Source organism: Hypomesus transpacificus, chromosome 16 (assembly GCF_021917145.1).
Source record: "Hypomesus transpacificus isolate Combined female chromosome 16, fHypTra1, whole genome shotgun sequence".
NCBI lineage: Eukaryota > Metazoa > Chordata > Actinopteri > Osmeriformes > Osmeridae > Hypomesus > Hypomesus transpacificus.
Window position 1 is genome coordinate 7,137,110 of NC_061075.1, and position 27,863 is coordinate 7,164,972.

General features: G+C 48.6%; 2 protein-coding genes across 4 annotated transcripts; one reads left to right on the top strand and one right to left on the bottom strand.

Moving 5' to 3' along the window:
- The first annotated feature begins 83 nt into the window (after positions 1-83).
- chst7 (carbohydrate (N-acetylglucosamine 6-O) sulfotransferase 7) lies at positions 84-5,055 on the top strand. Of its 2 annotated transcripts, none has more exons than XM_047036804.1 (2): positions 84-1,689; positions 2,809-5,055. In XM_047036804.1, exon 1 carries the CDS (start codon positions 396-398, stop codon positions 1,650-1,652), a length of 1,257 nt encoding a protein of 418 aa, XP_046892760.1. In that variant the 5' UTR covers positions 84-395; the 3' UTR covers positions 1,653-1,689; positions 2,809-5,055. The 2 variants fall into 2 exon arrangements, with proteins under 2 accessions (XP_046892760.1, XP_046892759.1); XM_047036803.1 differs by having other exon boundaries at positions 84-1,680.
- On the bottom strand, positions 3,273-27,752 carry slc9a7 (solute carrier family 9 member 7). Of its 2 annotated transcripts, XM_047036798.1 has the most exons (17): positions 27,349-27,752; positions 24,462-24,664; positions 23,735-23,812; positions 21,283-21,359; positions 21,007-21,119; positions 20,440-20,545; positions 19,932-20,073; positions 19,412-19,517; positions 18,948-19,036; positions 17,853-17,966; positions 17,097-17,208; positions 16,568-16,721; positions 14,317-14,379; positions 12,128-12,191; positions 10,488-10,570; positions 9,328-9,433; positions 3,273-7,215 (listed from the first exon to the last, which is right to left on the bottom strand). In XM_047036798.1, exons 1-17 carry the CDS (start codon positions 27,632-27,634, stop codon positions 6,955-6,957), a joined length of 2,157 nt encoding a protein of 718 aa, XP_046892754.1. In that variant the 5' UTR covers positions 27,635-27,752; the 3' UTR covers positions 3,273-6,954. The 2 variants fall into 2 exon arrangements, with proteins under 2 accessions (XP_046892754.1, XP_046892755.1); XM_047036799.1 differs by lacking the exon at positions 14,317-14,379 and having other exon boundaries at positions 27,349-27,751.
- Positions 27,753-27,863: the final 111 nt, after the last annotated feature.

The following is a 27,863-nucleotide window of genomic DNA, read 5'->3' on the forward strand; positions in this document are numbered from 1 at the left end:
GATTAACTGGAGATTAACCCCAATTTAAGCACGCAGTTTTAAAACCGCGCTTTCACTCTTTTAAAACCAATGGATGAAGAGCTAATAAATCATGTAGGGCTAAAACCGATCTCGTAGTGACCTAAATCGATCAGTTGCAACTTGTGAGGATAGGCCCTATCATTTTAATTCAAATATTGCATGTCTATTGCATGATCTTAATTGTGAAGGATCTCAAAATATTGCCTTACATTAGAAATCTCATGCATGTCATGACACTTTTATTTTGACGTGTTTTCAGTCAGGAGGCGTGGCTACTTGGTTTTTAATGTTCAAAACTTTTCTACAATTGACCACAGCGCTCAGAGAGCGCTGCCTAATCCCTTGTGAAGACACAAACAGACAGAAGCGAGGAAATGAAGAGGAGACTACAGAAGAAATACTTGATTTTAATAATAGGATATTCAGGATTACTTCTCTTAATTCCATACGTGCTAGATTACGGGAGTAAATCGCCACACGTTAAACATGGACAACAACAGCCCAGGTGTCCTGATATGGAGAATACGATGGCGCTATGGACTAACGGGGATAAGTTCAGCAACACCACCGATACGGTAGAAGATGTTGTCATCAGAAACCAGTCAAGAATACACATTTACCTGCATGCTACTTGGAGGACGGGGTCTTCTTTCTTGGGGGAACTGTTCAACCAACACCCTGATGTGTTTTACTTGTATGAACCTATGTGGCATATTTGGCAAGCTTTATACCCAGGGGATGCAGGCAGTCTTCAAGGAGCCGTGAGGGATATGATGAACTCTCTTTTCCGATGCGATTTCTCCGTCCTAAAATTGTACGCGGGAACCCAAAACATTACCACATCATTCATATTTGGATGGAAAATGAATAAGGTTATATGTTCTGAACCTTTGTGTAACGCACACAAGAGACATGAAATCGGACTGGTGCACGAGGATCTTTGCGGAAAGTGCCAAAAACGAGACATTAAAGAATTAGAAAGGGAGTGCAAGAAGTACCCTGTTATGGTCATAAAAGGTGTGCGCATTTTAGACCTAGGTGTGCTCATCCCATTGATGAAAGACCCAACACTAAATCTTCAGATCATTCAGCTTTTCAGAGACCCACGAGCTGTGCACAATTCTCGTCTCAAATCAAAACAGGCTTTGGTTAAGGAAAGCATACAGGTGCTGAGAAGCAAGAAGCAGACGGACAAATACAAACGTCTGCTCGTGCCAAACAACAGAGTAAACCGTGCAGAAAGTTATGTTGCGAGCGCCATGGAGTTGATTTGCGATAACTGGCTCAATGATATGATGTTGGTAATGAATGCACCCGCCTGGGTGAAAAGAAATTATGTCCGAATCCGCTACGAGGACTTGGTTCTGCATCCTATGGAAGAAATGCAGCGCATGTACCGGTTCTCAAATTTGTCAACATTTCCTGCACTTGAGAAATTTGTTTTGAACATGACCCACGGGCAGGGTTACTCTTCGGATAAACCGTTTCTTATATCTTCAAGGGATGCAAAAGAGGCGATTTTCGCTTGGAGAGAACGATTAAACGTCGAGCAAATTAACCAAGTTGAGGCCTACTGTAGTGAAGTGATGCGTCAATTGGGTTATCCGAAAAACAATGTGGATAAAACATAACAATAACATGAAGAAGACAAGGATCAAGGTATGGGAGGTAACTGTGTGGCCGTTTGTGAGAACTATGTTCATATTCAAAAGTGGCACGAGGAAGAAGTTGTAACAGTGGCCAGAAATCCAACTAACATGCTAACATGCACGCACAGTTTTGCATCTATTTTTACCATTCAAAACCATTGTCACCCCCTTACTATATGGTGCTTTGTTTTATGGAAAGCCTACCGGTGAAATTCTCACTTCACTTCTGGGTGATCTAGATATCCCAGTAGGAGGTCAGAAGTCCATTCCGTGGTTTCTTCTCTCACATGCACACATCATATCTCCCGATTGATCTTTGTGGTTATAGGTCAAATGAAAACACCCCGATTTGTAACCAGCTACTTCTGATCCAAGGGCATTTTCTCAGGAAGTTGGAAAACATAAACAAATATTGCCCATGTCTATGGGACACAGAGGTACTGCTTAATAACTTTCAGAACAATCACCACCAACCCAGGACCAGGTACAGTTATGGTCTGAAGAAAGATTCTGACAGGAAAGAGTGACTACAGATTTCCTTCAAACTATGAACTGATCTGGGATAATTATCTGTTATGTTCATTAGCGACACCTCTAGTTTAAAACCAGTCTTTAAACAAATCAATGTTTTTACTCATAATGAGAGTCTGATCTGTGGCTAATAGAGAGCTTGTTGTTTGTGCCCTGGCAGGGATCCTCTCCTCTCATGTGTAACTGGCCCTGGCAGTGAGTCACACAAGCCCCAGGCCACGGAACCAAACAGGGGGAACATTGTATATAAGCGTCCGTGAAGGGACTGAGCTCCCTGGGTCTAGCTTGTCACCACTGACCCAGACAAACGGAGCCTTTACTGCCAGGTTGCCAGGCCGTCAGCAAGCCGGCACCAGGCGCAAAGAGAGGGTTTTTGCAGGGACACTGGTGTCTTTCTGCTGGGGAGGGTTTAGGAACTGGTTACCATAGGATGAACGGCTCAGGTGATAATGGGGTGCCAAGGCCTAGAGCATCAAAACTGTCCTCAGGGGAGACTGGATTGTTATTGCAGCTCTTTCCGTGTCAGTACATGTCATACTGTTCCATTGGGTCCACATTAAACTAAAGGCCTGAATCGTCACTGAATATTTTTTATGCTCTCTTTCAGGTGCCTGCTGTTCAGGGGTTGAAAGGAATGGGAGAAACTTAAGGCGGCTGGCGTTTTGAAACGAGTCCAAAAAAAAAAGACACGGAATGAAGGGGACTAGGGGTCTTCTCCTCTCAGAGAGAACCCTGCATAGCTGTGGTTTGGAAACCTTTCTGGGGGGAAAAAGGAGCCAAGTGAAGTCCGGCTTCTAGAATCCACAAAGGCAGGAGGACATGTTGGTTAGTGCCACCACGCCATAGTCCTGCCCCTGCTTCCGTCCCATCATCAGCTGCACTAATCCCTCCTCAATCCCCTTGCAGGACTGGGCCCTAGTCAGCCTCATACTAGCCTCGTCTAGGAGGAGGCTGTCTCTGCTGACAACACAGCCCCGCCACGCTTAGCCTCGCTTACGACTCCTCCTCCCAATCAACCCCCCCCCCCCCCGTCCAGCTAACAAGCGATGTTCCTCAAGGCGTGTGGACAGGGTCATTTTGAGCGCTGGTACTTAACTTTAGTTTGCTCGCCCTGTAGAGGGAGGTAAAGAAAGTAGCTAACTATGCTAATTCAAGAGTTTTAATCAATTGTTCTGCAGGGAGGGGAGGGCAGGGAGGAAACGAGGCCTGGAAAGCTATAATTCCACACCCTACCCCCCTCTGGAATTCACTCAGCTGCAGACTTCCACTGTTACTGACGACACTCTCACTTGAGTGTGAAATTCCTTAATATCCCATGGAAATGTCAGAAGGAACTGCCTTCTTTATTTTGCCAAGACTTCAGGCCACGAGTGGACTGCCGCAATTCAGTGATGTTCACATACCGCCTTCAACCGATGTGTAACGAATAAAATGAACGAGGGGGGATTTTAAGATAGGTTGGTGAATTTAGTGTGCTAGTTCAGTTATAGGCCTCCTTGTTGTTTGAGGTGGAGACGTCAGTATTTTCATGTTTTGTTTGAATTCACGTTTTAGGAGAAAAAAAACTAAACACCCCTAAGTTGTTAATGAAGTTCAGAACATTTCTGAAAAAATATTTCAATAAATATACTTTATATAGACAATGCAGTTTTTGAAGTCTAAACACAGGGAGTCAGTCTTCAAGTGTGTTGACAAGACACTTCATGATGAACACATTTGTCATTTTGAGTTTATTATTACAGTTTTAACTGACATGGTCATGCAAAACATTGCAGGTAAAACTTTGCAGCCAGTTGTTGCTACTGAAGACAACAGGCGCACTGAGGATATTTACAGTTAGCTACATCTCATATTACTGTGGGAAGGACAGCATGTTTGGACAGTGGGAGAACAGCAGACCCACAGACGTTCTGAAGCACAGCTTGAGGACACAAGATTCACACAGTGTCCTCACCTTGGAGCAGGGTGCAACACCTTCGTCTGAGGTCACAGCTGAAGACCCATCCATAAAGTGCGATCTTAGATCTTGGTAACCCCCCCCCCCCGTCCCCCACCCTTCTACACAACCCTCTCATAGCCTTGTTCACGAGAAGTTTATTTGTTATGTTTTACTACATCTTCAGTTGCTAAAACAAGCATATTGAGAGGAAAGACTCCCCAAAGCGATATGTTTGACACATGGGTATTTTCACAGTTTCAATTTGTTTCGTTTGTGTTTTGTTTCTTCTCACAACCCAGAGATACTGCAAGTCTGGCATTCAAGGGATTGGGCAGGGCAGGCATTCAAGGTTGTACGCAAAAAGCCATTTATAACACTGACTGACTTATGAGAGGGTGCCATGTCCCGTTAGCATCCTGGGGCACATGATGGCTAATAACAATGGCTCTTTGAGATGGCTGTGGCGTGATTAATAAGTGTGTGTACAACAGAGTGCTCCAGACACAGGCATGCCTTCAGATCGCGGCTGCATCGGCACATCGAATAACATTTCCTCCCACACCATTCCACTGGAGTCTGAATGGTCCGTGCAACCCTTGGGGCAGGATTGCGTCACTGCTGTAGATACATTTCCATATTCCTACTCCAAAACCATAGTGTGAGGCTCACATTCTAAAGTTCTCTTACCTCCCCGGTCAGAACCTGTACAATTTGGAACGCCCTGTCGTGATGTAAACAGTGAAACACATGGGCCACTTCTGTTAAACTCGGAGTCAAACAAACACCCACACACAAAACTCGTACAGTAGAACAATGTGTTGCAGAGTGCACCCACGTACAAAAGAGGATTTGTTCATTTTCAAAAGTTCATATTATGCGATACACATTGAAGCAGATGGGGGGCACACACACAAACAAACACGTGTTTCTGCTGGGGGGGGGTGATACTCCCACTCCATCCCCCTCCCCCCTGCCACCAGCACGTTCAAACCGCAGCTCAATGCGCTGAAGAGCACGGCCGCCAGCCGAGTCCAGCTGGTTCAGACCCCCAGACGCCCGACCCACCGAAGAGGCTAACACAGTTGTCTGACAAATTGCATCGCTCCCATTTACAAATCGCTGGAGTGGAGCCAAGGACTGTTCCAGATGGGAATCGGAACTCGTCTAAAGCTGTAGCTGTGAGGCAGAGGGTTCCCTCGGTTCTGTGATATCACTAGCGGACGTTATTAGGATGATCTGCATTCAAAGATATAGTGAGGAAAAAAAAAATACAAAAGGACAGGAGCCTGCAAAGATACTGTATAAAACAGTAAAGCTTTCTATTCGTCACACAGTGCAACCTGTAGAATCACATCGACAGGGCTGGGGTCAATTACATTTCCTTTTGGTGATTGATCTTACGTTATCATTTTTTATTTTTTTTACGTTATTGTGTGGAAGGTGTTGCAGAGTGTTTGCAAGTCATTCTAACCTTTGAACAAGATACATGAAGTCATCGTTTTTAACCTTTGACCTCAGGCTGTCGAGTGAAATATATGGTGTAAAGGCACAGTACATGCTGTGCACAGGTTTGAAGAATTAGAAAGATATATATATATAAATGATTATGAACAGGGGCAGGGTTGGCGGTTGTAAAGCGAGGGAGTGGACTTGGTGGTTGTGAAGCCTCAGGGAAACTTCCTGGATTGTTGCTCTCTTCATGTCAAGTCAGGCCCCAGTTCCACAGGGCGGTACGCAGTCGAAAACAGCGAAGCCAGAACCATGACAGGAATTTTCATCTTCGGTTACGTTATTCTACAAGATTCTGCTGTATATTTTCAGTCATGCCTTATCAGGCAACAGAACATACATACATACAGCACACTCTCACCAATGGCATTATTCGTTGTCATTTCCAAAATGCGATGAGAGAAAAATAAAAAAAGTGGCGATTGTGTTTGGAACTAATGTTCCACGCGTGCACGCGCATGTGCACACACGTATGGTAAAAAGATAATTGCCTTGCCTCTCACCCCCTTCCAATGGCAGATTGACCTCACTGCAGCATGCTCACAACACAACTCTCATCAAGCCGTGGTCGGGTTGTGATCACAACAATACCAGAATATCGAGTGGGGATTCCCCACCCAGAGGTTTGATGGATGAGGGCGGGGGATGATGCTGAGGAATGAGAGGGTGCTGAATGAGAGACCGTGAGCTGGCTTGCTCCCTGGGGTTTTTCCATCCGCCTGGAGTGACACACTGAGACACACACAGCTCCAGCTCGCCCTACATGGCAGCACAGTAACTGATGTTGTGTAACTCCCATTTCAACACCCATCACATTGCATTGATTGAGTTTTCCCCAGGAGGGTAGGCTGTGCCCTGACAAAAAAAAGGGTTTCCCCCTCCCTCAAAAGCAGGAGAGTACAGAAACATCTACATATCGTCACCGTATCACAGCGAGGGCTGTTGTCTTCTTCTCCTCTCTGTCTCTCTCTGTCTCTCTCTGTCTCTCTCTGTCTCTCTCTGTCTCTCTCTGTCTCTCTCTGTCTCTCTCTGTCTCTCTCTGTCTCTCTCTGTCTCTCTCTGTCTCTCTCTCTCTCTCTCTCTCCTGGGGCCTGGAGGTCAGTCTTCCAGGGACAACGCGAGAGTCGGAAGCCTGAACCCCTCCCTCCCCCTCCTCCACAAACCCACTCCACCCTTTCTGGCAAACAAGCAAGGGGAGGAGGTGTGTGTGCAGGCGAAGAGGAGGGGCGGCGGCGTCGAGGTCAGTGAGGTCAGGCGGGCGGGGTGGTCGGGGATGGCGGGGCGTGGGGGAGGGGAGGGGGGGTGTCAGGCGTGGTCCTCGATGGGGAACACGAGGCGCGTCCCCCTGCTCAGCAGCTCCTCGTCCCGGGTGTCCAGCTCGCGCTCCAGGGCCTCCTCCGACGTGCTGCCGCTCCTCCTGCCGTTGGCGCCCCAGCCGGAGCCGCCCGCCGCCCCCCCGCCCGCCGAGGCCCCGTTGGCGGTGATGGCCGCGTCGCCGTAGGTCAGGCTCAGGTCCCCGTCGTTCAGGATCAGGTCCGAGTCGTTGTCCCTCAGCTGCTCGTGGTTCTGCAGACACACACACACACACACACACCCCCAGGAGACATGAGGGGAGGAGGAGGACCAAGACACACACACACACACACAGACCGACAGGTTTGCCACGGAAACCCAAGACGCACTCGCGCTCACAAAAAAAAAACTGAACAAAAGGTTTCTGAGGGCGACTGTGGAGTCATACATACAGACGAAAGACAGGAAACATCCACTTAGTTCTGCATCCAGGCTCTGACGCAGACGAGACGACGCAACAGGCATGCGTCAGATCGGAGCCCCTGAACGCAGCTGATCAACTCCACTCCAACGCACCCCAGGGCGGAGGTGGAATGTCTGTGTTCGGTTCTGTGGTGTAGCAAAAACTCAATCTATGGACACGCTGAATGGATTTGGACGGGGAGGGTGGAGGGGGGGGGGGGGGGGGGGGGGGGGGGGGTCGATACTTTCTCAACCATAGCAGGAGTTTCCACAGCTCTGATTGGATAGGCCTGGGGATCAATGAGACAGTGCAGACCCCTGTGGTCCCCCTGCTAACCCCAGAGTGTTGGCTTATGGCACATGGTGGGTTCACTGACGGTCAAAACAGGGATTACTCTGAGAGGGATCCAACTAAGTAATCAGCATTATGTAACCACTCTGCCCCAACATATAGCTGCTGGGGAAAGAGTACCAAAAAGAAAAACGTCACACGAAAGGAAAATTCTAACTAGACCCACTGGGCTGTGAAAGATCGATAGAGATGTCTGGGGTTTTCCAAAATGGAAACAAAGCAGAAGTAGTTTTGGTCTGCCCCTATTTTTGTAACATTTAGAGCTTGTGTTAAGAAACAAATGCGCTAAATAGCTAGTGGAGGAAGAAGGTTCTAGAACGCCAAGAGCAGGTTTGGACCATAGACCTCATCACTCCCCAGTATCACTCCACCCTTCAAAATGGCCGTGCACCACAGCACACACTAGTGTCTCTCCACTCCTTGGAACGTCCCTGCATAACAAGAGGACAAAGACTTTCATTTAATCCTCCTATTCTGTCTTTCTCTCGTCAACAGAAACCAGTGGACTGTTGCGAACATCTTAACAATAAACTGAATTCATGTATGAAATCCATGCTGGCTCGTATATATATATATATATATATATATATATATATATATATATATATAGAGAGAGAGGGGGGGGGGAGAGAGGGGAGAGAGAGAGAGACAAAGAGAAAGCACAAGAGAATAAGAGAAAGAAGGGGGGATGAAAATAGGGCAACCGGCACAAGAACATTTTCTCTGAGTACATATCCAGCAGGACTGTGGGATGTAAGCTATTTAGAGAACCGGTTAAAAATAAATCCATAATGGCCAATTGTGTGACAAGTGGAATCAACCCAATGTGATATGTGTTGGAAACTAAAGGAACAGGGGAATTTGCCAAAGTCAATCCAAGTGTGACCGTTCAAGTGAATGGCTCTTATCTGTGTCTGAAATATTGGAGCACAAAACAGATCACCATTGAGGTATCGTTAAATAGGCCTTTTGTAGAGACTAAATGTAAAAACCTTTTCCTTTTTTTCCCCTTTCTCTTCTTAACTTCTAAAAGCCTTCGTGCTTTTTGTGTTTGGCTTGCGGGCCTTCAAAACACCACCACTCGAACTGAAAGACCACAGAGTAAACATCCATCACAAATGTGGAATCTGGGCTAAAGTGTAAAAAAAAAAGGTCAAGAAATCACTTCTATGCGTTGGCAACCGGTTAAACGAAAACCTTCAGTTTCACTCTCGATAGTCAAGGTTGAAGATCGACCCCTTCTGCCTTATCAGATAAGAGAAGACACGATTCTCAAAGTCACGTGCCGGGTGAGGCGAAGACGCTGAGAAACTTCTAGTTTCTAGTTTCACACCAGGTTCCACTCTGAGGGGATTCTGCAGGCCACGCCACAGCCATCAGCAGACTTTCAGCAACCCACAACAACAAAAACCAAAACAATCACGTGGTCGCCCAAAACATCCTTGGTTTCTCGGGCCTGCTTCCGTGTGTAAACATATGTGTGAACTGTGACATACAGTGCATGAATATGAGCCTATGAACAAGCCAAGCAAATGTATATGTCTGTGTGTGTGTGTGTGTACAGTACTCACCTCATAGGCCTGAGGGCTAGTTAGGCAGCGGGCCAGCGGACCACAGCAGGCTGGCAGGGTGGTGGTGAGGGGGGGGCCGCTGTGAGTCAGGATGGGCTTCAAGTAGCTGGGGCAGTCGCTAAGGAAACAAACAACTGCCAACCAGGGCCAATCAGCGGCAGCGGCTTCATGAGAGAATTCGCTACCACACCGTTAGCCTGAGCCGCCATGGGAATCGAAGCTACTGAGAATCAGCCGCACAAAAGCTTGAGAAACCCCAACTACGAACCAGAGACGGCATCCTGAGATGTCCCCCCCTGCCCCAGAATGCTGCGGGGCTAATGGGCTTGGTAACCCTGTCCGTGACCTTTCAGCATGACACGGCAGGGAGAGGATTAGCAGCATGCATGTCCTCCCAGGAGGGTTTAAGACCCTCTGTCTGATACCCAGGGATAAAGAGCTTTATCACCTCCGGCCAACATGTGTTGGACCCCAGTTTGTGAGACACACACACAAACTCACCCTCCCCTTCCCCAAGACTTCCCAGACCTCCTAATAACAAGCCCCGCCCACTCCACTTGGCTGTGCCTGTCTGGCTCGTGTCTCACCTTAGAGAGTCCCCATGGAAACGCAATCAAGTCTTCCTGAAGACGTGCTAGACGATTAAACACCGGGCAGGGCCATTGTTCTAACGTGGAGGGAGGAGGAGGGACGTGGGGGGGAGGCGGCTTTCGCTTAGGTCTGTTATTTTCTGCGTCTGTCTCAAGTATAGCCCTCATTGCTCTCCACACCCTCGGTGTTTGGCAGGCCCCCTCCCTCCCATGAGCCTCTAATGACACCCAAAACACCCAAGCAGATGGGTACCCTGTGAGCTTCCTGTGTCTGACTAGCAACACATGGGGCCCCTCGCCACAGTACACCGCCACACGAGAGAGGGATCCATGGGGCCGATCGAGTGCACCTACACGACCACGTAGGGAAAGGCCTTACCGCAGGAGCCTGGGTTCAAATCCTGCCCCCTGGCCCTTTCCTGCACCCTCCCCCCCTCCCTCTCTCTCTCTCCCTCTCCCTCTCTATCCCTCTCTCTCCCTCTCTCTCCCTCTCTACTGTGTATGTCCCGTTAAAGCAGAAATGCCCTATTAAACATCATTATGATACATCTTTTGAAAACAAAAGGATACTTGTGATCGAAGGTATACCACAGCCTGAAGAGCCAGGCGCTCTCCTGCTTGGTCTTGCTCTGGCCCTCCACCTGGGACCCGTCCTGGGGGAAACAAAGGGACACACGTCACACGTCACACTCTCTGGTCCTGAAGACCCTCGTCTCTCCCCCGAACATCTGTCCTCTCGTCACCAGCACATTAGCGACCCGGCAGGAGGCTGGCAGAAGGTACAGCAACAGTCCACACTTGGTTTCGATTGGATGGTTTTGCAGCACAATGACACTCGAATGCCACGACGAGACCACCCGTGGTGGTTCCCCCCCCCTCCCCTCCCCCGGTGGAAATGTACTCAGCCAGGGGAGAGGGGGGGGTGAGGGAGGTGTGGGGCTGGATGGTGAGTGCTAAGCCACTGCAGGTAAACACACCAGTGTCAGTAATTACATCTCTCTCTGACTGCGTGGTGGCAAACACTCCCCTGACCATCTCAGCCCCCTCCCGTCCTACCCAAGTCCAGCCCACAGACCTCTAACCCTGCCCAGTCCAGCTCCCCCATCACCCCCGCATCACCCCCCCACCCCTCCCCATCCCAGCTCTACTCACCCCCCCTCCCCCACCCCAGTTCTACCCACCTTGCTCCCCACCTTGACCCCCCCCCCCTCCCTCCCCCTCCCCCCTCCCCAGCTCTACCCCTCCCCCCCTCCAGTAGCATGTCTAGTCTCTACAGGCTACTCTAGCCTCCGCTCTCAGCCACTTGTCAATACTCAGCTGCCAGCAGGCACATGGCACGGGAATGTCACCAAGGGCTGGGGTAGAAGACCACACACACACACACACACACACACACTGTACAGTGTTATTACTGCTGAGGGTGAGCATTTTGCATCCGTGCAGAGGGGCTCAAGTTACACACACGTGTTGGGGGTGGGTGGGGGAGGGAGGGAGGTTATAAAAACATGACACCATGACATTTTGGACAGTTGGTTAGAGATGTGAATTATTCATCCGTCTGGCTAGACCCAATGATCTTCCCGTCTCTCTGTTTGTGTGAGCTGAATGGGGGATGCATAGCAGGTCCTTAATAATTCACGTTTTGTTACTGTATATCCGTTTATGTGACCAAGGCAGTTCAAACTCTCAAAAGAATGTACTCAGGGACACCAGGTAAGTATGTCTAGCAAATGTCTTACTGCAGGGGTTCAAGTCCTGGGTTCATGTCCAGCACAGACCTTTCCTGCATGTTCTTCCCCCCTTTCTCTCTCCCTCACATTTCCTGTCTCTCTATACAATCTCCTTCCAAATAAAGCATAAATGTTCTGTAATTTACACTTTTTTCTTGCTTTCTTCCCCCCCCCCCCCCCCCCCCCTCTTCGTAGAATGTGCTTCTGCATGAGCCTGCTCTTTCACTTCTATAGAGATTGTCATTCAGACACCAGTCAAACATCTGTTTCCTTCCTGTAGCTTTCGAGACAGAAGCTGAAACAGTCATCACAAACCCAAATCTGCTAGTTCACTTCAACCTCCATACCGGAAGGTTAGCGACAGGGTTTTCACAACTGTTGCAACCCTGCCTTTTCATATTTCTGAGCATTTAGGGAGGTTGTGGTGGATTTGCGCACGTCTTCATCGCGGGCAGATGAGGATGAAACATCCAGACTCACCCCTTGGAGGACCAGGAAGTTGTCTCCGCATTGCTGCAAGTCCTGGTCTGGGTCCACTCCCACCCTGCACAGAGAGAGAGAGAGAGAGACAGAGAGAGACAGACAGAGACATAGAGACAGACAGAGAGACAGAGAGAGAGAGACAGAGAGACAGAGAGAGAGGTGGGTGAGTTTTTGTGTGGTTTGTACACACAGGCCCCATTAAAACATCACTGAGAGAGAGCAGAGACTAAGGGTTAGATCTGAGATTATTCTTCAGTTTCATCCTCACGTCCAAATGAGCACTTTCGGTCTTTCTGTAATTTCACATCAGTGTTATTCTAGCAGGTGGCTTAAAATGATCACAAGCCATCGAAGAAGGAAAGGTTACCACCGTTTCTTTTTTCTTTCTTTTTTTTAAACACAGAGGCTCTTTTGTTGTAGTGGAAGTGGTTCATTTGGAGGGAAGCTGAAACTTGGCCAAGACGAAGTCCAGCCCATGTGGACGGAGGCCAGCCAGGGGAACGAGAGGGCGTGTCACTTTTCGTGTCTGTAATTGAAAGCACATGGTTGTGTGCTATCTGTTCCCGTTTGACATGCTTGGGTTCCCATCTCTTCACGGTAGGGATTTGCAGCAGCACATGGTTTAAAAATTAATACAAAATAAAATAAATAAACAGCACTGCCTTGGTAACTCCTCCCCAACCTGCCCTCGGTGACGGAAAAGTAAACGACGTCGTTTCGCGTTTCCTGATGTCTGAGGTCAGTCGTTAGACTGTGGGGCTAAAGTCCTGGAGTGCAACTGTCTGAGCGGCCCTGCGGGGAGGGAGGCGCTGTGGGAGGAGTGGCAGCTCTCCAACAGACGAGCTGACCTCCCCCACACACCCACAGGCAGGCAGGCAGGCAGGCAGGGAGGGAGGGAGGGGGAGGAAGGGAGGCACAGAGCTGTCTGGAGGAACTTCAGGGGGTGTTCTGAAGGTCAGAGGCCCTGCTACAACAAAGTGTAAAGAACATGGGGGGGCCCGTTTCAGGAGGAACCAGGAAGAGCCAGTCTGGGTCTGGTGGAGGATACGACTCAAGTACAGACTTCCTCCTGATGGGCCTGACTGTTCATGGGTGCACACACACACACACACTCACACAAGTTTACAGATAAAATAAGAGTTGAACTCCTCTACTTACCCTTATTGCTTCCTAAAGCACACACACACACACACACACACTATGTAACTCACACAAACATCCACTCGTTAACACCCGCACACACACCCACACCACTCCAGAGAATATGCTGTGTCCCAGACACTGCAGTGTGAAAGCCAAGAGGGACAGCCCAGGGAGAAGAACACAGTCACCGTCACACCCATTCTCCACAGTGATTCCCAAGCAGACAAGGAACAGCATGAGAAACGCCCAGAACACTAGCAAGCTAGCTAGCAGAGCCCACAGCCACATGAACACATCCACCTGCAGTTCTACCTGTGCTGGGAATAGGGCCCATGTCTGCTGGAGTCATTATAACCTCATTTATAAAACGGGGAGCTCAAATCAAGATATAAACCAATCTGATTGGTTTATATCCGTGGTATATTAATTATTACCACGGCTATATTGAATTAGTTTGCACAATTCAGTAACACTGCGCATCTGGCAAAAGAAATAAAAACATTTGCCTAACAAACTATGATACCGTCATTAGCTAGATTACCAGAAACATATGTTTGAGGTTAATTAAGACCTTCGATAGTTAGCCAACTAACAAAATGCTAAATGATTAAATCAATATCACACGAGCCTGTGATGAAAAATGTAACATGCTCACTAGCATCAGGTCACTAAATAACAAACGGGCTAGTAATGACCTGTAGATCGTGCTTGTCACCATCATAACTATAACTCAGTCTTTCGGTATTTGCATGCTGTCAAATACTGGTATTGGATTTCCCACGCACCCACTGCAATACACCGTGAATGCCATGACACATGACCCTTACGAGGCAAATCAAAAGTCAAATGAAAATCGTTAAAAAACACTTTGTATGTTTCTATAAGTGACCCCTTTTCCACCCTCTCCCAGTTACAGACAGGTGCTGGGCCCAAGCATGCAGTGCTGACACCAGAGACCAGAGCAGAAGGCTGCAACGTGAGGACACACAGTGAGACAGAGGGGACGCACAGCGAGAGGGGGGGTGCATCCTCCCACACGTCACCTGACATACTGCCACTCATTCCGCTGGAGCTCCTGGTCCTCCTCCTGGATGTGCTCCCCAACCCTGCCCAGGCAGAAACAGGACGCGGCGGGCTCATCAGCGCTTAGCAACCAAGAACATCCTTATTACAGATACCTGCATAACTGTCATTTATTTAACGGACCCCTTTGTCCAAAGACACGTACTGGGTAGGGGGGGGTGGGGGTTTGAACGAGCGACCTTGTGATTTGAGGTCAAATGCTGTAACCACCGAGCTGTCTATCCAAAGTGACATACAGTCTGCGCTGGGATCTGAACCTGCAACCCTGCGACCTGCGGCCCACCTCTTCCTCCTCCTGACCTGCTAAGCCCCCCCTCTCTGGGACAGTCGGACTGGACTGTTTCCAAACCAGAGGTGGTTCATTCATTGTACAAAGTCGGATTCGGAGTTTGATCACTCACCTGCGGGTTCAGTGGGTTCCGAGAGATCAGGGTTTAAGGGCATATTTCGACACGTTCCGTGAGGCTCCGCGAGGAGCAGTGTGCCCTGGGGGGCTCAGTTATCAGTCACATGCAACGTCACAAACACTCATCAGGCCAACACCTCTTCTGTCTGCACACACACACAAACACACGCACACGCAGGCTGCCGTTTTACAATGAGACGCTCTCCCTAGGGGCGGAGTGGGGGGGGGCTGCAGCAGGGTCAAAGGTTATGGCAGTCGACACTTCTGTAGGTCTCAGACTGGCCAGCCAAAGGATTATCCAGAGAGCAATAATCACTCAAGCCCCAAAAGGGCATTCTTTGGCATCAGTCTCCAGATTCCTATAAGACAATGTTTGGGGACCAGATCCTGATCCTTCTGTCTGCCAGGGACAAACAGCAGATGTTTAGACCCTGGGGGGTCTCTCATCACACCCCGGGTTTCAGCCAGGACTTAACACCACAAACACAAACAGAGAGACTGGCCACTTCTCGCACACTATTCTGGAAGCCAGTTATTTGCCGAATCATAACAAACGTTATGTCCCGAAGGGTATAACTATGAGGGCGTTTTCCCGCCGCAAGCACACACAGTAATTTAGGCCACATGAATCCCTATCAAATATTAAAACCCAGAGATTGAGTTAATGGCCCAAGTAAGGGATAATCGGCTCTATGGTTCATAAAGCATGGTGACCTTGTGTACTGTAGCCTAGACTACGGTAACCGAACTCTGGCTTAGGCTACACTAACAGAGGAGTTTTCCCTGTCTTGGCCACAGTCGGAAGCACCACCAATATGTTTGACGAGAGGCAGAAGCCCCCGTTTTAAAGACACTGTCAAACAAAGCCCGGTAACAGAGAGCAGCAGCTCTTCCTATCCTCCTTGACAACTGGCTGCTCCTCTAATCCTCCTCCACGATTGGCTGCTCCTCCACACAGCCCCTGATAGCCGGGCCAACCACGTCTATCCGGACGACCTGTCCAGATACCCTCGTCTGAACCCAGGATTCGACTGTCGCTCCACAGTCTGGGTTCCACACGCTCCCTGGAATTCTCAGGCTGCCCCCCTGGTCACCATGGTGACGAGTGTCTGGCCAGCAGGCTGACTGTCTGAGTGGAGGTCTAGTAAAATCCTCCCAAAACAGCAGCAACCAGCATCTCTCCATGTTAGACTGAGTCGTTCTGAGCCACATTACCACCCATAATCCTCTTTATTTTGATCCAATCGCAGGTCTGGCAGGGGTCCCGCCAGCCTGCTAGGCCCCCTGGTCTGGGGTGGATGGGCCACAGAGGAACAGCAGCAGCGCCTATGCTTCTCCGGGCCAGAGACGTGGTTGTGACGCAGGCACAGCAGAAGCAGCTGGTGGTACTGTGGTTCAACAGGGACACTGCAGACACTGGGATCAGTCAGGGGGACCGTCTGACGTGGCACAGGTCAACGCTCGTCATCTCGAGCCGCGGGGCTACAGCGGGTTTGGGGCAGGGGCGGGCAGGGGGCGGGGGGTGGAGCGTGGGGGGGGGGGGGTTCCGACGGTTATCATGGTGACAGAGGGAGAGAGGCAGTGGGGGGGGGGGGGGATCTCTAGCACCCTCTTCTGGACAAAACCGGCGACTGCCGTCACGAGCAGAGAACGGTGGCGTGACTGCTGAACGAGGACATTGCGAGCCGTTACCATGGACACAGATGTAGAGATCCAGATGGATAGACAGCGAGAGACCGAGAGAAACAGAGACAGAGAAACGGAGACAGAGAGAGAGACAGAGAGAGAGACGGAGACAGACAGACCTGATGTGTAGCCAGGACAGCATGGGGGTGGTCCCGCCTCCAAACACCCAGACGGTGAAGAACACGATGAGCAGCGTGGTGGTGAACATCATCTGGCGGGCGTAAGTGGCCGTGTCCCGGATGGCCAGGGCAAACGCCATCGCCCCTCGCAGCCCTGCAGGAAGCACAACACAGCCAGCGCCTCAATACACCCAGCCCAGATAATACACCCAGCCCAGATAATACACCCAGCCCAGATAATACACCCAGCCCAGATAATACACCCAGCCCAGATAATACACCCAGCCCAGATAATACACCCAGCCCAGATAATACACCCAGCCCAGATAATACTGATCATATATTCATTTATTCAAAGCCACATCCATCACAAGGGGGAGGTTTTGAACTTAAGCTGAGCTCTAACCATTAAGCTGTACCTTTCTCCACTATACCCTGGTTAGCTAGCTTATTCCTCGGACTCCTGCCTGGTGAGTCCTGAGCTATCGGAAACAGAGTCACAGTAGGAACACGCGCAGCCTTGACACACCTGCAAACATCATCATGTGCTGGAAGTTTCCGCTGATCTTCTGTCTGCGGCCCAGGTTGAGCAGGAAGGACAGAGGGTAGATGTTGAAGGCCCTCCCTATAAAGATGGCAAACTGACGGGGAGGTCAAAGGTCAAAGGAAGCAACAGGTCAAATTCCAGAAAGCAACAAGTTCAAAAAGGGGGACCTTTCCTGTCCAGGCCACGCCCCTGCCAAAATCAACAATGGAAGACGAACAAGATGGCGTGCGTGAGCCTGAAACGTCGCCGGGCCGTGCCAGAAGTCTGACAGGATTCTGGTTCATCTGCGCTGGCTCAGACAGAGGGTGAACCTGACTGCACTCAGCAACCCTGGAGGACCTACAGGGACACTGGCTTAACAGCTATATCGAGCGAGGCTACGAGGTGGTTATAAGGGTGGGACGGGGTTAGGACAGTGGGTTGGACCGCCAGATTACACGCCTGGTCAACAACACGCGTGCGACCGCTGTGGAGCTCGGGTGAATGCAGCACATACAGATGTAGCACAGTCACTTTGACTAAGGTGAGAGACTGGCTGCATGCCAACACTCTATACTCCCAAGCTATTTAGTGTACTGTTGCATGCTACATACAACAGTAGAAATACCTTATAAAAGGACAGCTTCTGCATCGCCAAAAGTATAAATTAAGGGATTGGGGACCCGGTTTCGGTCTTAGCGGGCGGTGGTGCAGCTCTGTGTTGGGTTAAAGGAGCCGTGCGGTTCAGTGAAAGGATACAAACGCCCCGAGGATGAAGATGGGGCTGAAGATGTGGTTCTGGAAGGTGAACAGAGCCAGCCCCATGTAGGAGAAGATGAAGTTCTCTGCAAGGAAGTGCAGCACCTCGAACAGCTGAAGAAAAAAGAGACAGAGTCCAAGTGTCAATAACAAACACCAAACATCATGTCTCATTGTCATTCCGCCAAACGTTTAAAGGGGTTCGAACCAGTAGGAATTAAACCACAGGGGGGCCTGTACAGACAGACATTCATTCCTTCAAGTCCACCCAAGGGTGGCGAATCCTTTGTCGCTCTCTTGCCATCGGTCATTGCTCCAGGAAGACCTGAGGACCTGAGACAGAGTCCTTGTACGTGTTCCTTTAGGAGTGGAGATCATTTGAGAGGCTGCTGGACATGACTCCAGAGCTGAGAACACTAATCTCCCCCCCACTCCACAGCAGCACAGTCAGCCCGGACACATGGGGGGCAGGCGGGGTGGGGGGGGCTGCGAGGAGGGAGGGAGGGTGAGAAGATCTTTCCTACAGATCCCCCCCCCCTCCATGACTGTTAATGTGACCAGGCGTGAAGAACCAGAATTACACATGGTACTCACATTGCTCTCTCCTTCACACACACATAACTACGCAGCGCTAATCCATTTTGACAGTTCTAACCTTCAGTGAAGTCTGCCCTGACATATTCAAACGACTCCTCAAGTTTAATACAAAGCCTCCAAAGACGACAGTCTGATGCGGCCTGCTGTCTGCAGCGAATTAACATCTCGTCAGCGCCCCCTCTCTGGGGCTCCCGTCACTGCAGGGAGAAGAAGACCCTGGTGCAGCCCTGATTAAGGTCACAGCTGGCTGATCAATTGGCCATCTGGCACGAGAACACAGGTACTCTTTTAAAGCAGTCATTACACAACAGCTATAAAAGAAAAAGAGTGGTGTTCGGAGGGTCCAGTAGAGGACACTACACTTGAGAACAACTTACTGCTCCCCTTACATCTCCCCCTCCCTCTCCCTCCTTCCCTCCTCCCCTCCCCTCCTCCCTCCCCTCTCTTCCCTCCCTCCCTCCTCCCCTCCCATCTCTCCCCTCTCTCCCCCCCTCTCACCTGCTTGGTCCTCTTGGTGGACTCCTCTGACAGGTTGTTGTAGGTGTAGTGAGCCTGGGTGATCCCACAGAACAGCACAGCCACCACCCCTGAGGAACAACACAGGTCAGGCGAGAACACAAGAGGACGTTTCATTGGCCCGTCTTTACAATGTTTAGGGGATTACACACACACACACGCCTGCGGGCAAACATAAAGGATTATGCCGTTTAATCTGCTTATTCTTTCACGTCATTTTCCTCAGCTATATGTTTGCCAGACATTCAGCTTAGGACACCCTGTGGGCCAATTAACTGCCCTGCTTCAACCAACTCCCACGACGCAGAACTGAGGAGGGTTCCCTCGGCTGTGACTACCACTGAAAACATTTACTGTATCCGTCATACTTGGACTGGCTCTCTACATCTGGATCCTCAGCCTCCCTCACCACTGACCCCCTGACCTTCTCCCCCCTGACCCCTCACCTGTGAACCCGCAGGCCTCGGCCAGTAGGAAGGTGCTCCAGGACATGAGGAAGAAGAGGGCTGTCTCCAGCAGGGGGAAGCAGTGCAGCTTGGTGAACTTGGTGACGTGGGGAAGACAGTTAAAGAAACACACCCGTTCTGCGGACCCCCACCCACCTCAGTGTCCTCCTCCTGGACCCAACCTCTGTCCCCCCCCCCCCCCCCCACCAGCACCACCCCCCACAACACTCCAGGTACCAAGTCATCTGACAGAGCCTTAGAGCAGTGGTTTCCAAACCTGGTCACCGTGTCCTGCCTGTTTGAGATGTTTCCCTGCTTCGACACACCTGATTCAAATGAATGGGTCGTTAACAGGCTTCTGCAGAGCTGGATAACGACCCATTCATTTGAATCAGGTGTGTTGGAGCAGGGAAACATGTCAAACAGGCAAGGCACGGGGAGCCCTGAGGACCAGGGTGGGGAACCACTGCCTTAGAGACATCACCACAGATGGGATCGTCCGTGTTTCATGGAAGGATATGAGGGCAGTGACCACGCCGATGACGGCTCCCATGGCAAACGAGCCGCTGAAGATTCCCAGGAAAACCCCCACGGACTTGAAAAAAGCGGCGGCATCGAACGTGTGCGTGTTGGCTCCGCTAGGCTGGTAGGCGACGATAGACCTGAAGACGACAAGATAAAATATACAAACACATTCTTATAAACCACAGAAGCACATGTACCAATATCTTCCCGTGATTTACCAAGGAGCTTTTGCCTGGGAACCTTATCCTTCTGAGACATCACAGCAAAAAAAGAAATGTCTGGCACTTACTAGGTGTGTCCAGCAGGGGGAGGCAGAGGACAACTTCTCAAACACTGATAAATGGAGTTACTGACGCAGGCTCTGTCTGTCACCTCAGTGTGGTATTTCAACCGCTCAAGGAGACAAGGAGGCCTCGGAGTCTTGCCCACAGACAGACAGCCGTGTCTGGGCTAAAAGAACCAAAAAAGTCTGATTCCTGGACGCGGTTTGGGCCGGGACTTACGAGGAGAGGACGATGGCCACGGCGTCGTTCATGACGCTCTCTCCAAACAGCAGGGCGTACAGATCCACATCCGCATGGAGCTCGTTAAAGATGGCCAGGACGGTCACTGCAATCACGCACACGCTGACCGTTAACGCGTCACATGGCCTCATAACAATCATCACAAGCCCAACATGCTAACACAACCCCTGCTCTGTGCTCATTTTGGGTGTGGACATTTCAATTGCTTCTTGTCATTAGTAGGGGGGAGGTATAGTGTAGTATGGTGTGGTGAAGTATGGTATACTATGGTGTAGCATGGTGAAGTATGGTATAGCATGGTGAAGTAGAGTATATCATGGAATAGTATGGTTTAGCTCGGTGAGGTGTGGTGAAGTAGGGTATAGTATGTTATGGCATGGTGAGGTGTGGCATAGTATGGTGAGGTGTGGTGAGGTATGGTGTGGTGAAGGATGGTATAGTATGGTGTAGTGAAGTATGGTATAGTATGGTGTAGTGAAGTATGGTATAGTATGGTGTAGTGAAGTATGGTATAGTATGGTGTAGTATGTGGGACGAGTAGAGTACCTGGGTCTGTTGCTGAGATGATGGCACCAAAGAAGAGGCAGTCAGTATAGTAGAACTTATCTGTGAGTTGTCCTGCAAACTGCATGAGTTTGACCACCCCATACATCAAGTTCCTGCAGGGTCGGATTGCCAACAAGTCAATGACAGAATGTTGTCAAGGCAACAAGTACAGTAAGGTCAGATGTTACATGCACAGTCAAAAATAATACAGTTTAATAAATGGATTATTTATAGAGGTACAGCTGCGTTGACCAAAAGCTATGAATACTAACTCACCCGATGACAAAACAGGAAGTGGCAGTACCCAGGAAGGCGTATGTTATTATAGAGCCCAGGTTCCTGAAGAAATGTCTCTGAAAGAGGACAAACAATGTGACGGTCATGTGACATTCATGTGATTTAACAGAACATAGGAGAGATAAGGAAGCAAACAGTCATCAGCAAACAGCGCCTCTGATTCAATAGATCTTCGACTTTTCCTTTTGTCCACAATGATTTCTGTTCAAACCAGCGTCTCATTGTTGGCCAGCAAGGAGCCCTAATGACATGATCAGCACATGAATTAGGACTCCATGCTACTACAAAAAAACCTAAACAGAACCAAAACGCATCCAATACCACATGAAAGGGCTTTTGTGAACTCGGAGCAGCTCATTAACATCGAGACCAGCCAGCTGGATCAACCAGCATAACAGCCAAACACACTCGCAGTTACTGTTGGTGAAGTACAGGAAGGGCTGGGAAGGTAAAGCTCCCGGCTAATCCTCCCGGACCGTCAGACGGAACTGCCTCCGGTGCGGAGCGCACTGCCATCTCCCTCGCGACACAAGCAACCTTTCTGTTCTCAACAGGGAGCTAGACAGGGGTCCACTGGGTCCCTTTCAGTCATGGATGGACGACCCCTTCCCTCATAAACATGGGTAAACACACACACGCGCTCACGCCCGCGCTCGTCCACCCGCCCACACACAGTCCCAAGGGAGTATGGTTCGCTGTAAAATAAACTATGACTCATGATAGCTGATACTGATGACTGGCTGGCCGCGAGAGCGTCCCTCCTCCAGGCCCTCTCTGTGGCAGGTCCTCCTGGAAGGAGCTGAGCCGTGGGGAAGAGGATCGATAGCAACAATAACGTATTCATTATTCAATGTTCAATCCGACTCGTCCTCCGGTGATTTCGGAACGTTAGACGCGAACTGTGCGTTTCTGCTCTCGGGTCGGGGTGGTGAGATGAAGACGCGAACCAGAAATCAGACCCAGAATATGAATCCAGAAGTCAGGCAGCTGCAGATTGGGACCAGACACCCCCAATGGCGGTTGGGCGGGAACTTCCATATTCAGAGTGTACCACAGTGGACCACAGAGTGAAATCCCATTTCAAACAGGTACTGAGCACAGCCCCCTCAAACAGGAAGTGGGAGAATACAAAGGAGAAGTGAGCCTGGTCAACTAGAGAACATCTACCATCCCCATCCCCCATAACCTGAACCTAATTCTCCTCGAAAGGGTTCTACACCCACACATTGTCGACATCATAGAATACAAAAATAGAACTACAAACTTACAAACTATGTTTTGTCATGCACAACTACAAGCCATCTTGAAGTGTTGAGGTTCAACTCACACTATTACACTAGTAAAGTCAAACATCTGCTGCCGATTAAATGTACTGTGGACCGTTTTCCCTTGACACGACGCCCCCCACCACCACCACAACCACCACCCTTCCCTACAATCCCATTTCCTGAAGACATTTCAGACTCAGCAAACAGGCCATTGTCACGTGACATCTTTGGAATTCATCATTGGCATTGTTGCTTCCTAAACACCCAAGTGTTTTCCAATGTGAAAAGCTCAAATGGCCTTATACGTGTGTGCCCATTTCCCCAGCCATACTTGAAAGTGAACGCTACAAACGAAGCTGATCTTACGTACGTTCATGTTCACCTTGTGTTGCTCCGTGACATAATGTGCTTTTCGTTACTGTGATATAAAGGGCTTTAGTAATGCCCTCACTAAGTCCCTCAGTAGAGGTCATACTGCCATAACCGCAGTAAGGGCACTGAAGTCAACAAACATGCTTAAACATGTATTCTACAGCTTGACGGGGGTCACAGGATTAAGGACAGCTATGGGTGTTGATAGATACAGCATTGAGGATTTATTTTAAACGGATAGACTTAAGGAAATATATAAATTACCAACTGCACCAGACAAGCTTACATCACAATTAGTGAGACTCCCATTTGTAGGTATAAATGTAAAACTGCCAGATGGCTATGATAGCATGTTATTTCCTGTATAAAACGTTAACCTTGGAGAGGAAGCAGTGAAACATGTCTGGTCTGCATTTCCTCCCTAAAAACCTACAGTATTCACTGTCAGCCAACGGTCTGTGCTTTGATAGCCAATGGGAGCTTTGAAAGGCAACGGCTATCCAATGAGACAGCTGGTTGTGGCGGGGAGTTACCCAGCTGGACAACTCATGTGCTACACATAAGACACTGCTACTGCGTGTGATGCTGGTGAATCTCTTGTCATAAATAACCTGTTACTGCAACCTAAATAACAACTGAGTGAAGATCTCTCTTGGAAGTCGCTTTGGATAAAAGCGTCTGCTAAATGAATAAATGTAAATGTAATGTAAGATGAGACGGTTTAGACAAGTCAAATCGATAGGTATAAACTTCACCACGGTATTGAAGAAAAATGTGTTAATTAGACATACCTTTTTTAGACTATATCCAGCATGAAATATTATGGGTGGTAGCAGTATATTGAAGAATACTTCAGGGTCAAAAGTCACCTGTGGAATTAAATGAGAGTTAGATCGTTTTACAGTTAAACATAAACCGCTGACAACAAAAGCCCTGTAACTGGAAACTCTCGATGCTACTTTGCACCCTAGAACAGATGCTTAATGATGATTATATAGTTAGAGGTATAGTGGGATCTGGCATGGTGGGTTGGAACCGAGTTCCAGCTGAGCTTTTCTATTGTCTCCCTGGATGAGAGCCCCTCTGACTGGACCACATGCTCTCAATCCATTAATCAATCAATTAACCTACAGATGTTCATAAAGCGCATTTCATCTAAGTGAAGGAAATCAATGAGCGTTTCACAGGCACAATGAAGCACTCTCGGAAGTGTGGAAAAGGGGAGCGGGGAACGAGGCAGACCCTTTCTACTTCCCACGTTGAAAGAAGTGGGGGTCAGATGGCTGAGTGGTTAGGGAATTGGGCTATTAAATCACTAGTTTACCGGTTTGATTCCCGGCTGTGCAAAAAATGATGTTGTGTCTTTGGGCAAGGCACTTCACCCTACTTGCCTCGGGGGGGAATGTCCCTGTACTCACTGTAAGTCGCTCTGGATAAGAGCGTCTGCTAACTGACAAAATGGAAACGTAAATTGGGAAGGAGAACAACAAGGAACTGAAATGCTGCCACTGTATTTACCTTGCGCAGCATGTCATTCTGCTCCACGTTGTGGATCTCCCGGGAGTTGATCTCCCCTTTGAGGGTGTACTCAAAGAACTTGCCGCTGACGTTGAGCAGCAGGGTGCTGACTGGCCCTTCCTTCAGGATGCAGCTGGGCGGGGTCTTGTTGTGGTAGCTGGTGGCGGGAATGCCGTATCGCAGAATCACACCCACCAACAAACCTGAGGAGAGGAGGAAAGAAGGAGAAAGGAGGAGGAGCGAGGAGAGAAGAAAAAAGGAGAGAAGAGAGTTGATCAGGATATAAGCCTGTGAAATTGTCTTGCCAAGTAATAAAATTTGATGCTCAGAGGCAGGGGCGATGTTAGACATAAAGCTCTACTGGGGCACAGGCCCCTATTCATATCCCTTTTTTTCTTCCAAGCTTGCTGCGCACAATACATTACTAGGCTATAGAAACTCCCCTTGCTTAACCCACCATACAACAGTTCATGGACCCAAGTTTGATATCAGCTTTGGCAAGGACATCAGTAGTTAATGCGAGCGTGCAAATCTTCGCATTCATTTTAGCACAAATACTGTTTTTTGAGCTTCATGTAATATTGTTTTTATGTTTAGCCAAGGCCCATCATTTAGAAACTACCAACATTTTGACTTGTGTGCCGAGTCCAACACCTGGACTTCTGTGAGCGTGCTGCAGTGGCTAATTGGCAAGCTCAGAAGAGCACGCTGACATGGAATTCTGCGGGCATCGGTTTGTGTTTTCGGTTAAACTGCTTTGATTTTACAAGCGTTGATTGGGATACTGCGTTAATTTCTTTCCGGGATTATGATCAAAATGAATGCACTGACTAATGAAGTACATTGTTAAAACTTTAATTTAAGATTTGGCTGGGGCACAGCAGATTTATACTGGGGCACAGCAGATTTATACTGGGACAAGTGCCCCAGTAAAAATAGGGTCTAACGATGATGCCCCTGCTCAGAGCACTGTCAGCATTGGCCGGGTTTCCCAGATTCGTTAAGAAGCTCTTAATGCCAAGAGCGTCTTAAGAAGCTCTTAGTGTTAAGAGCTTAACGAATCTGGGAAACCCGGCCATTGGCTCTGCAGCTGGGTTAAGTCAGAAGGAGCACCCAGTTTCTTTGTCTTGCCATGTTTTTACACCCAAAATGTTTATTCTCATCATCACAACCGGTATTCAGTTCGACACAATGCTCAGAACACAGACATGGGATATCATACAGACTTATCATACAAACTTAATACTTAATGTCTACTAAAACACACACACATCCTGTTTTGATTTCACACGTTTGAGCTATAGAACACTTCCTTCCTTGTTTAATTCAGTTAGATGGCACCTCCAGAACCCTGCTTACTCTCAACACAGGAGATGAATAGTCCTCCCATGCCTTCACATGCTATGCCACAATGAGCACACAATCTGATTGTGGGTTAACATAGAGGGCCTAGTAATTTAAAAGCCCAATTGTAAGTATAGCCAAGGAGAATGACGACACACCTCTGAAAGGAGATGACTTGGAGGTCACTACTATCAAGGCAATCAAGGACACTATAGCTCATCTTAAAGAAAAGGATGTCTAAGATTTGATTGGGGAACAAATAGCAGGTACTTTTTACTAGGAAAGTACCTTCACACCTAGCTAACCAACGGCCTAAAACAAAAAATCTGCAACATGAAAACGAAGCAAGGAAAAAGTGCACACTCCTGTAAGATCTTTACTAGGTGTGCTTAAACCGTATCTGGGCTGCCTTACATTTTGTGCTTCTATACAACACCACAACTACTGAAGGAACCAGTTTAAAACTATGCATAACTGCTCCACAAGAATTCTCAGGTTAATGAATGGCGACAGTAAAACAGTTGAACTGGGCCAGTAAGATAAAGGGTGGCGAAGAATCATTGTTGTACTGTAGAACAGAGCACAAACGTAGGGAATATTGCAAGTATTAAAACGAGTTATTACGAATTGCACAATAAACTGCAGAAATGTCCCATTGCAATCTTTTGAGTGGAGTCTATGTAACTTGGATCTAGACACATACAACAGCGGAACGTGGCCCACGACAGTTTTTTTCATGGATCTAATCTTTCGGGATGCTTACGGGGAACTGTGGAATCAAAGAAAATTTGAGTGAGTGACCTCATGCCATGGTCAGGTGATGCTTGCATTGTAGAATTGCGCCACTATCGCGAGTAGGGTAAACTGATCCGTGACTTTGTGTAAACAGCGTGAACTGTAATGTTTTCTTAGAAAGAAATTGTCAGAACATGAGAAAGTTGAAACAGGTAGTCGTAACACCGAGAATGCTCAGCATGTGTTATAATAACACAGCATTTTCGGATGCAGGTTGTGCTGCCACATCTTGAGATATACGCTAACGTAGCACGTTCCCGAAACTGTAGTGGCGCACGATTTGGTGCTTCAGAACAGCCAGTTCTTTCCGGCTACACGGAGATTGAACCACATTTCCACGTAGGCCTATAGCCTACTGTTGCTTTGAAATACATATTTTCGTTTTAGTCGTTTTAAGGCACATTATATTTTGTGTAATATCTGTCCAGCAGCTGACGCGTATGTTGTTGAGGCTGTTTCTTATCACAATGTTAACTAGGCTACTCGTTGCACGCAGCGAAGGCTACTTCTGTGGACTTACGCCGTCGTCCAAAACATGCGAACCGTCGCAGAACCTCATCCCCAATAGAATAGATGGACGTTCCATCATTCCACATAAGATAGGCTACCCACTGCAATGTATTACGTAGCTTAAACACAGCGTTGTTTGAACGGAATAACAACAAGGCTAATGACAGTCGTATACAACATCAATCATACGTGGACGAATAAAATGCGTCGTTCCCAGTAGTTTAGCTGGTAACCTCACCATATATCATTGCCAACCCGGTTTCGTGAAGAAAGCGAACTCTTCTGTGTTTGAATAGCCATATGGTAAGAATTGTTAAGGTCAGCAGTAAAATGAATGTCAATAAATTAACGCTGTCCTGTCGATGACTTTCTTCAGCCTCTTTCTCAGTTGCAAGTTCTTCCATGCCACTGTCCTGTGCGTCTATTTTGGAGGCCCTCTGTATCAGCAACAATAATATGGGAAACGTCATCTTTTTGTCTAATATTAGGAATCTCCACAGCTTTGGGTTCCTGTCCGCGTCCATGGTGCAAGATGCTGATAGTGAACCGCCTATATTCCGTGGTACTGCGCAAGGTTGATGACTAGGATAACAAATTGGAGCAGAGAAATTGTACTTCGTCGTTCAACCTTTTAAAGACACACTGCGCCTTTGTGAGGATTCGTTTCAGCCAGAAGTTGTAGTGCCCCTCTGGAAAGGAAACCGAATGACCACACATTGTTTCTTGGCGTTCTCTTTCAGTCTATTTGTAAAA

Coding starts and splice junctions, on each gene's coding strand:
- slc9a7 (XM_047036798.1), bottom strand. CDS start 27,634: ATGGACGCGGACAGGAACCCAAAGCTGTGGAGATTCCTAATATTAGAC. Junction 20,074..20,439: donor GTGGCCATCGTCCTCTCCTC/GTAAGTCCCGGC, acceptor TGTCGTCTTCAG/GTCTATCGTCGCCTACCAGC. Junction 19,037..19,411: donor CGAGGCCTGCGGGTTCACAG/GTGAGGGGTCAG, acceptor GTTGTTCCTCAG/GGGTGGTGGCTGTGCTGTTC.
- chst7 (XM_047036804.1), top strand. CDS start 396: ATGAAGAGGAGACTACAGAAGAAATACTTGATTTTAATAATAGGATAT.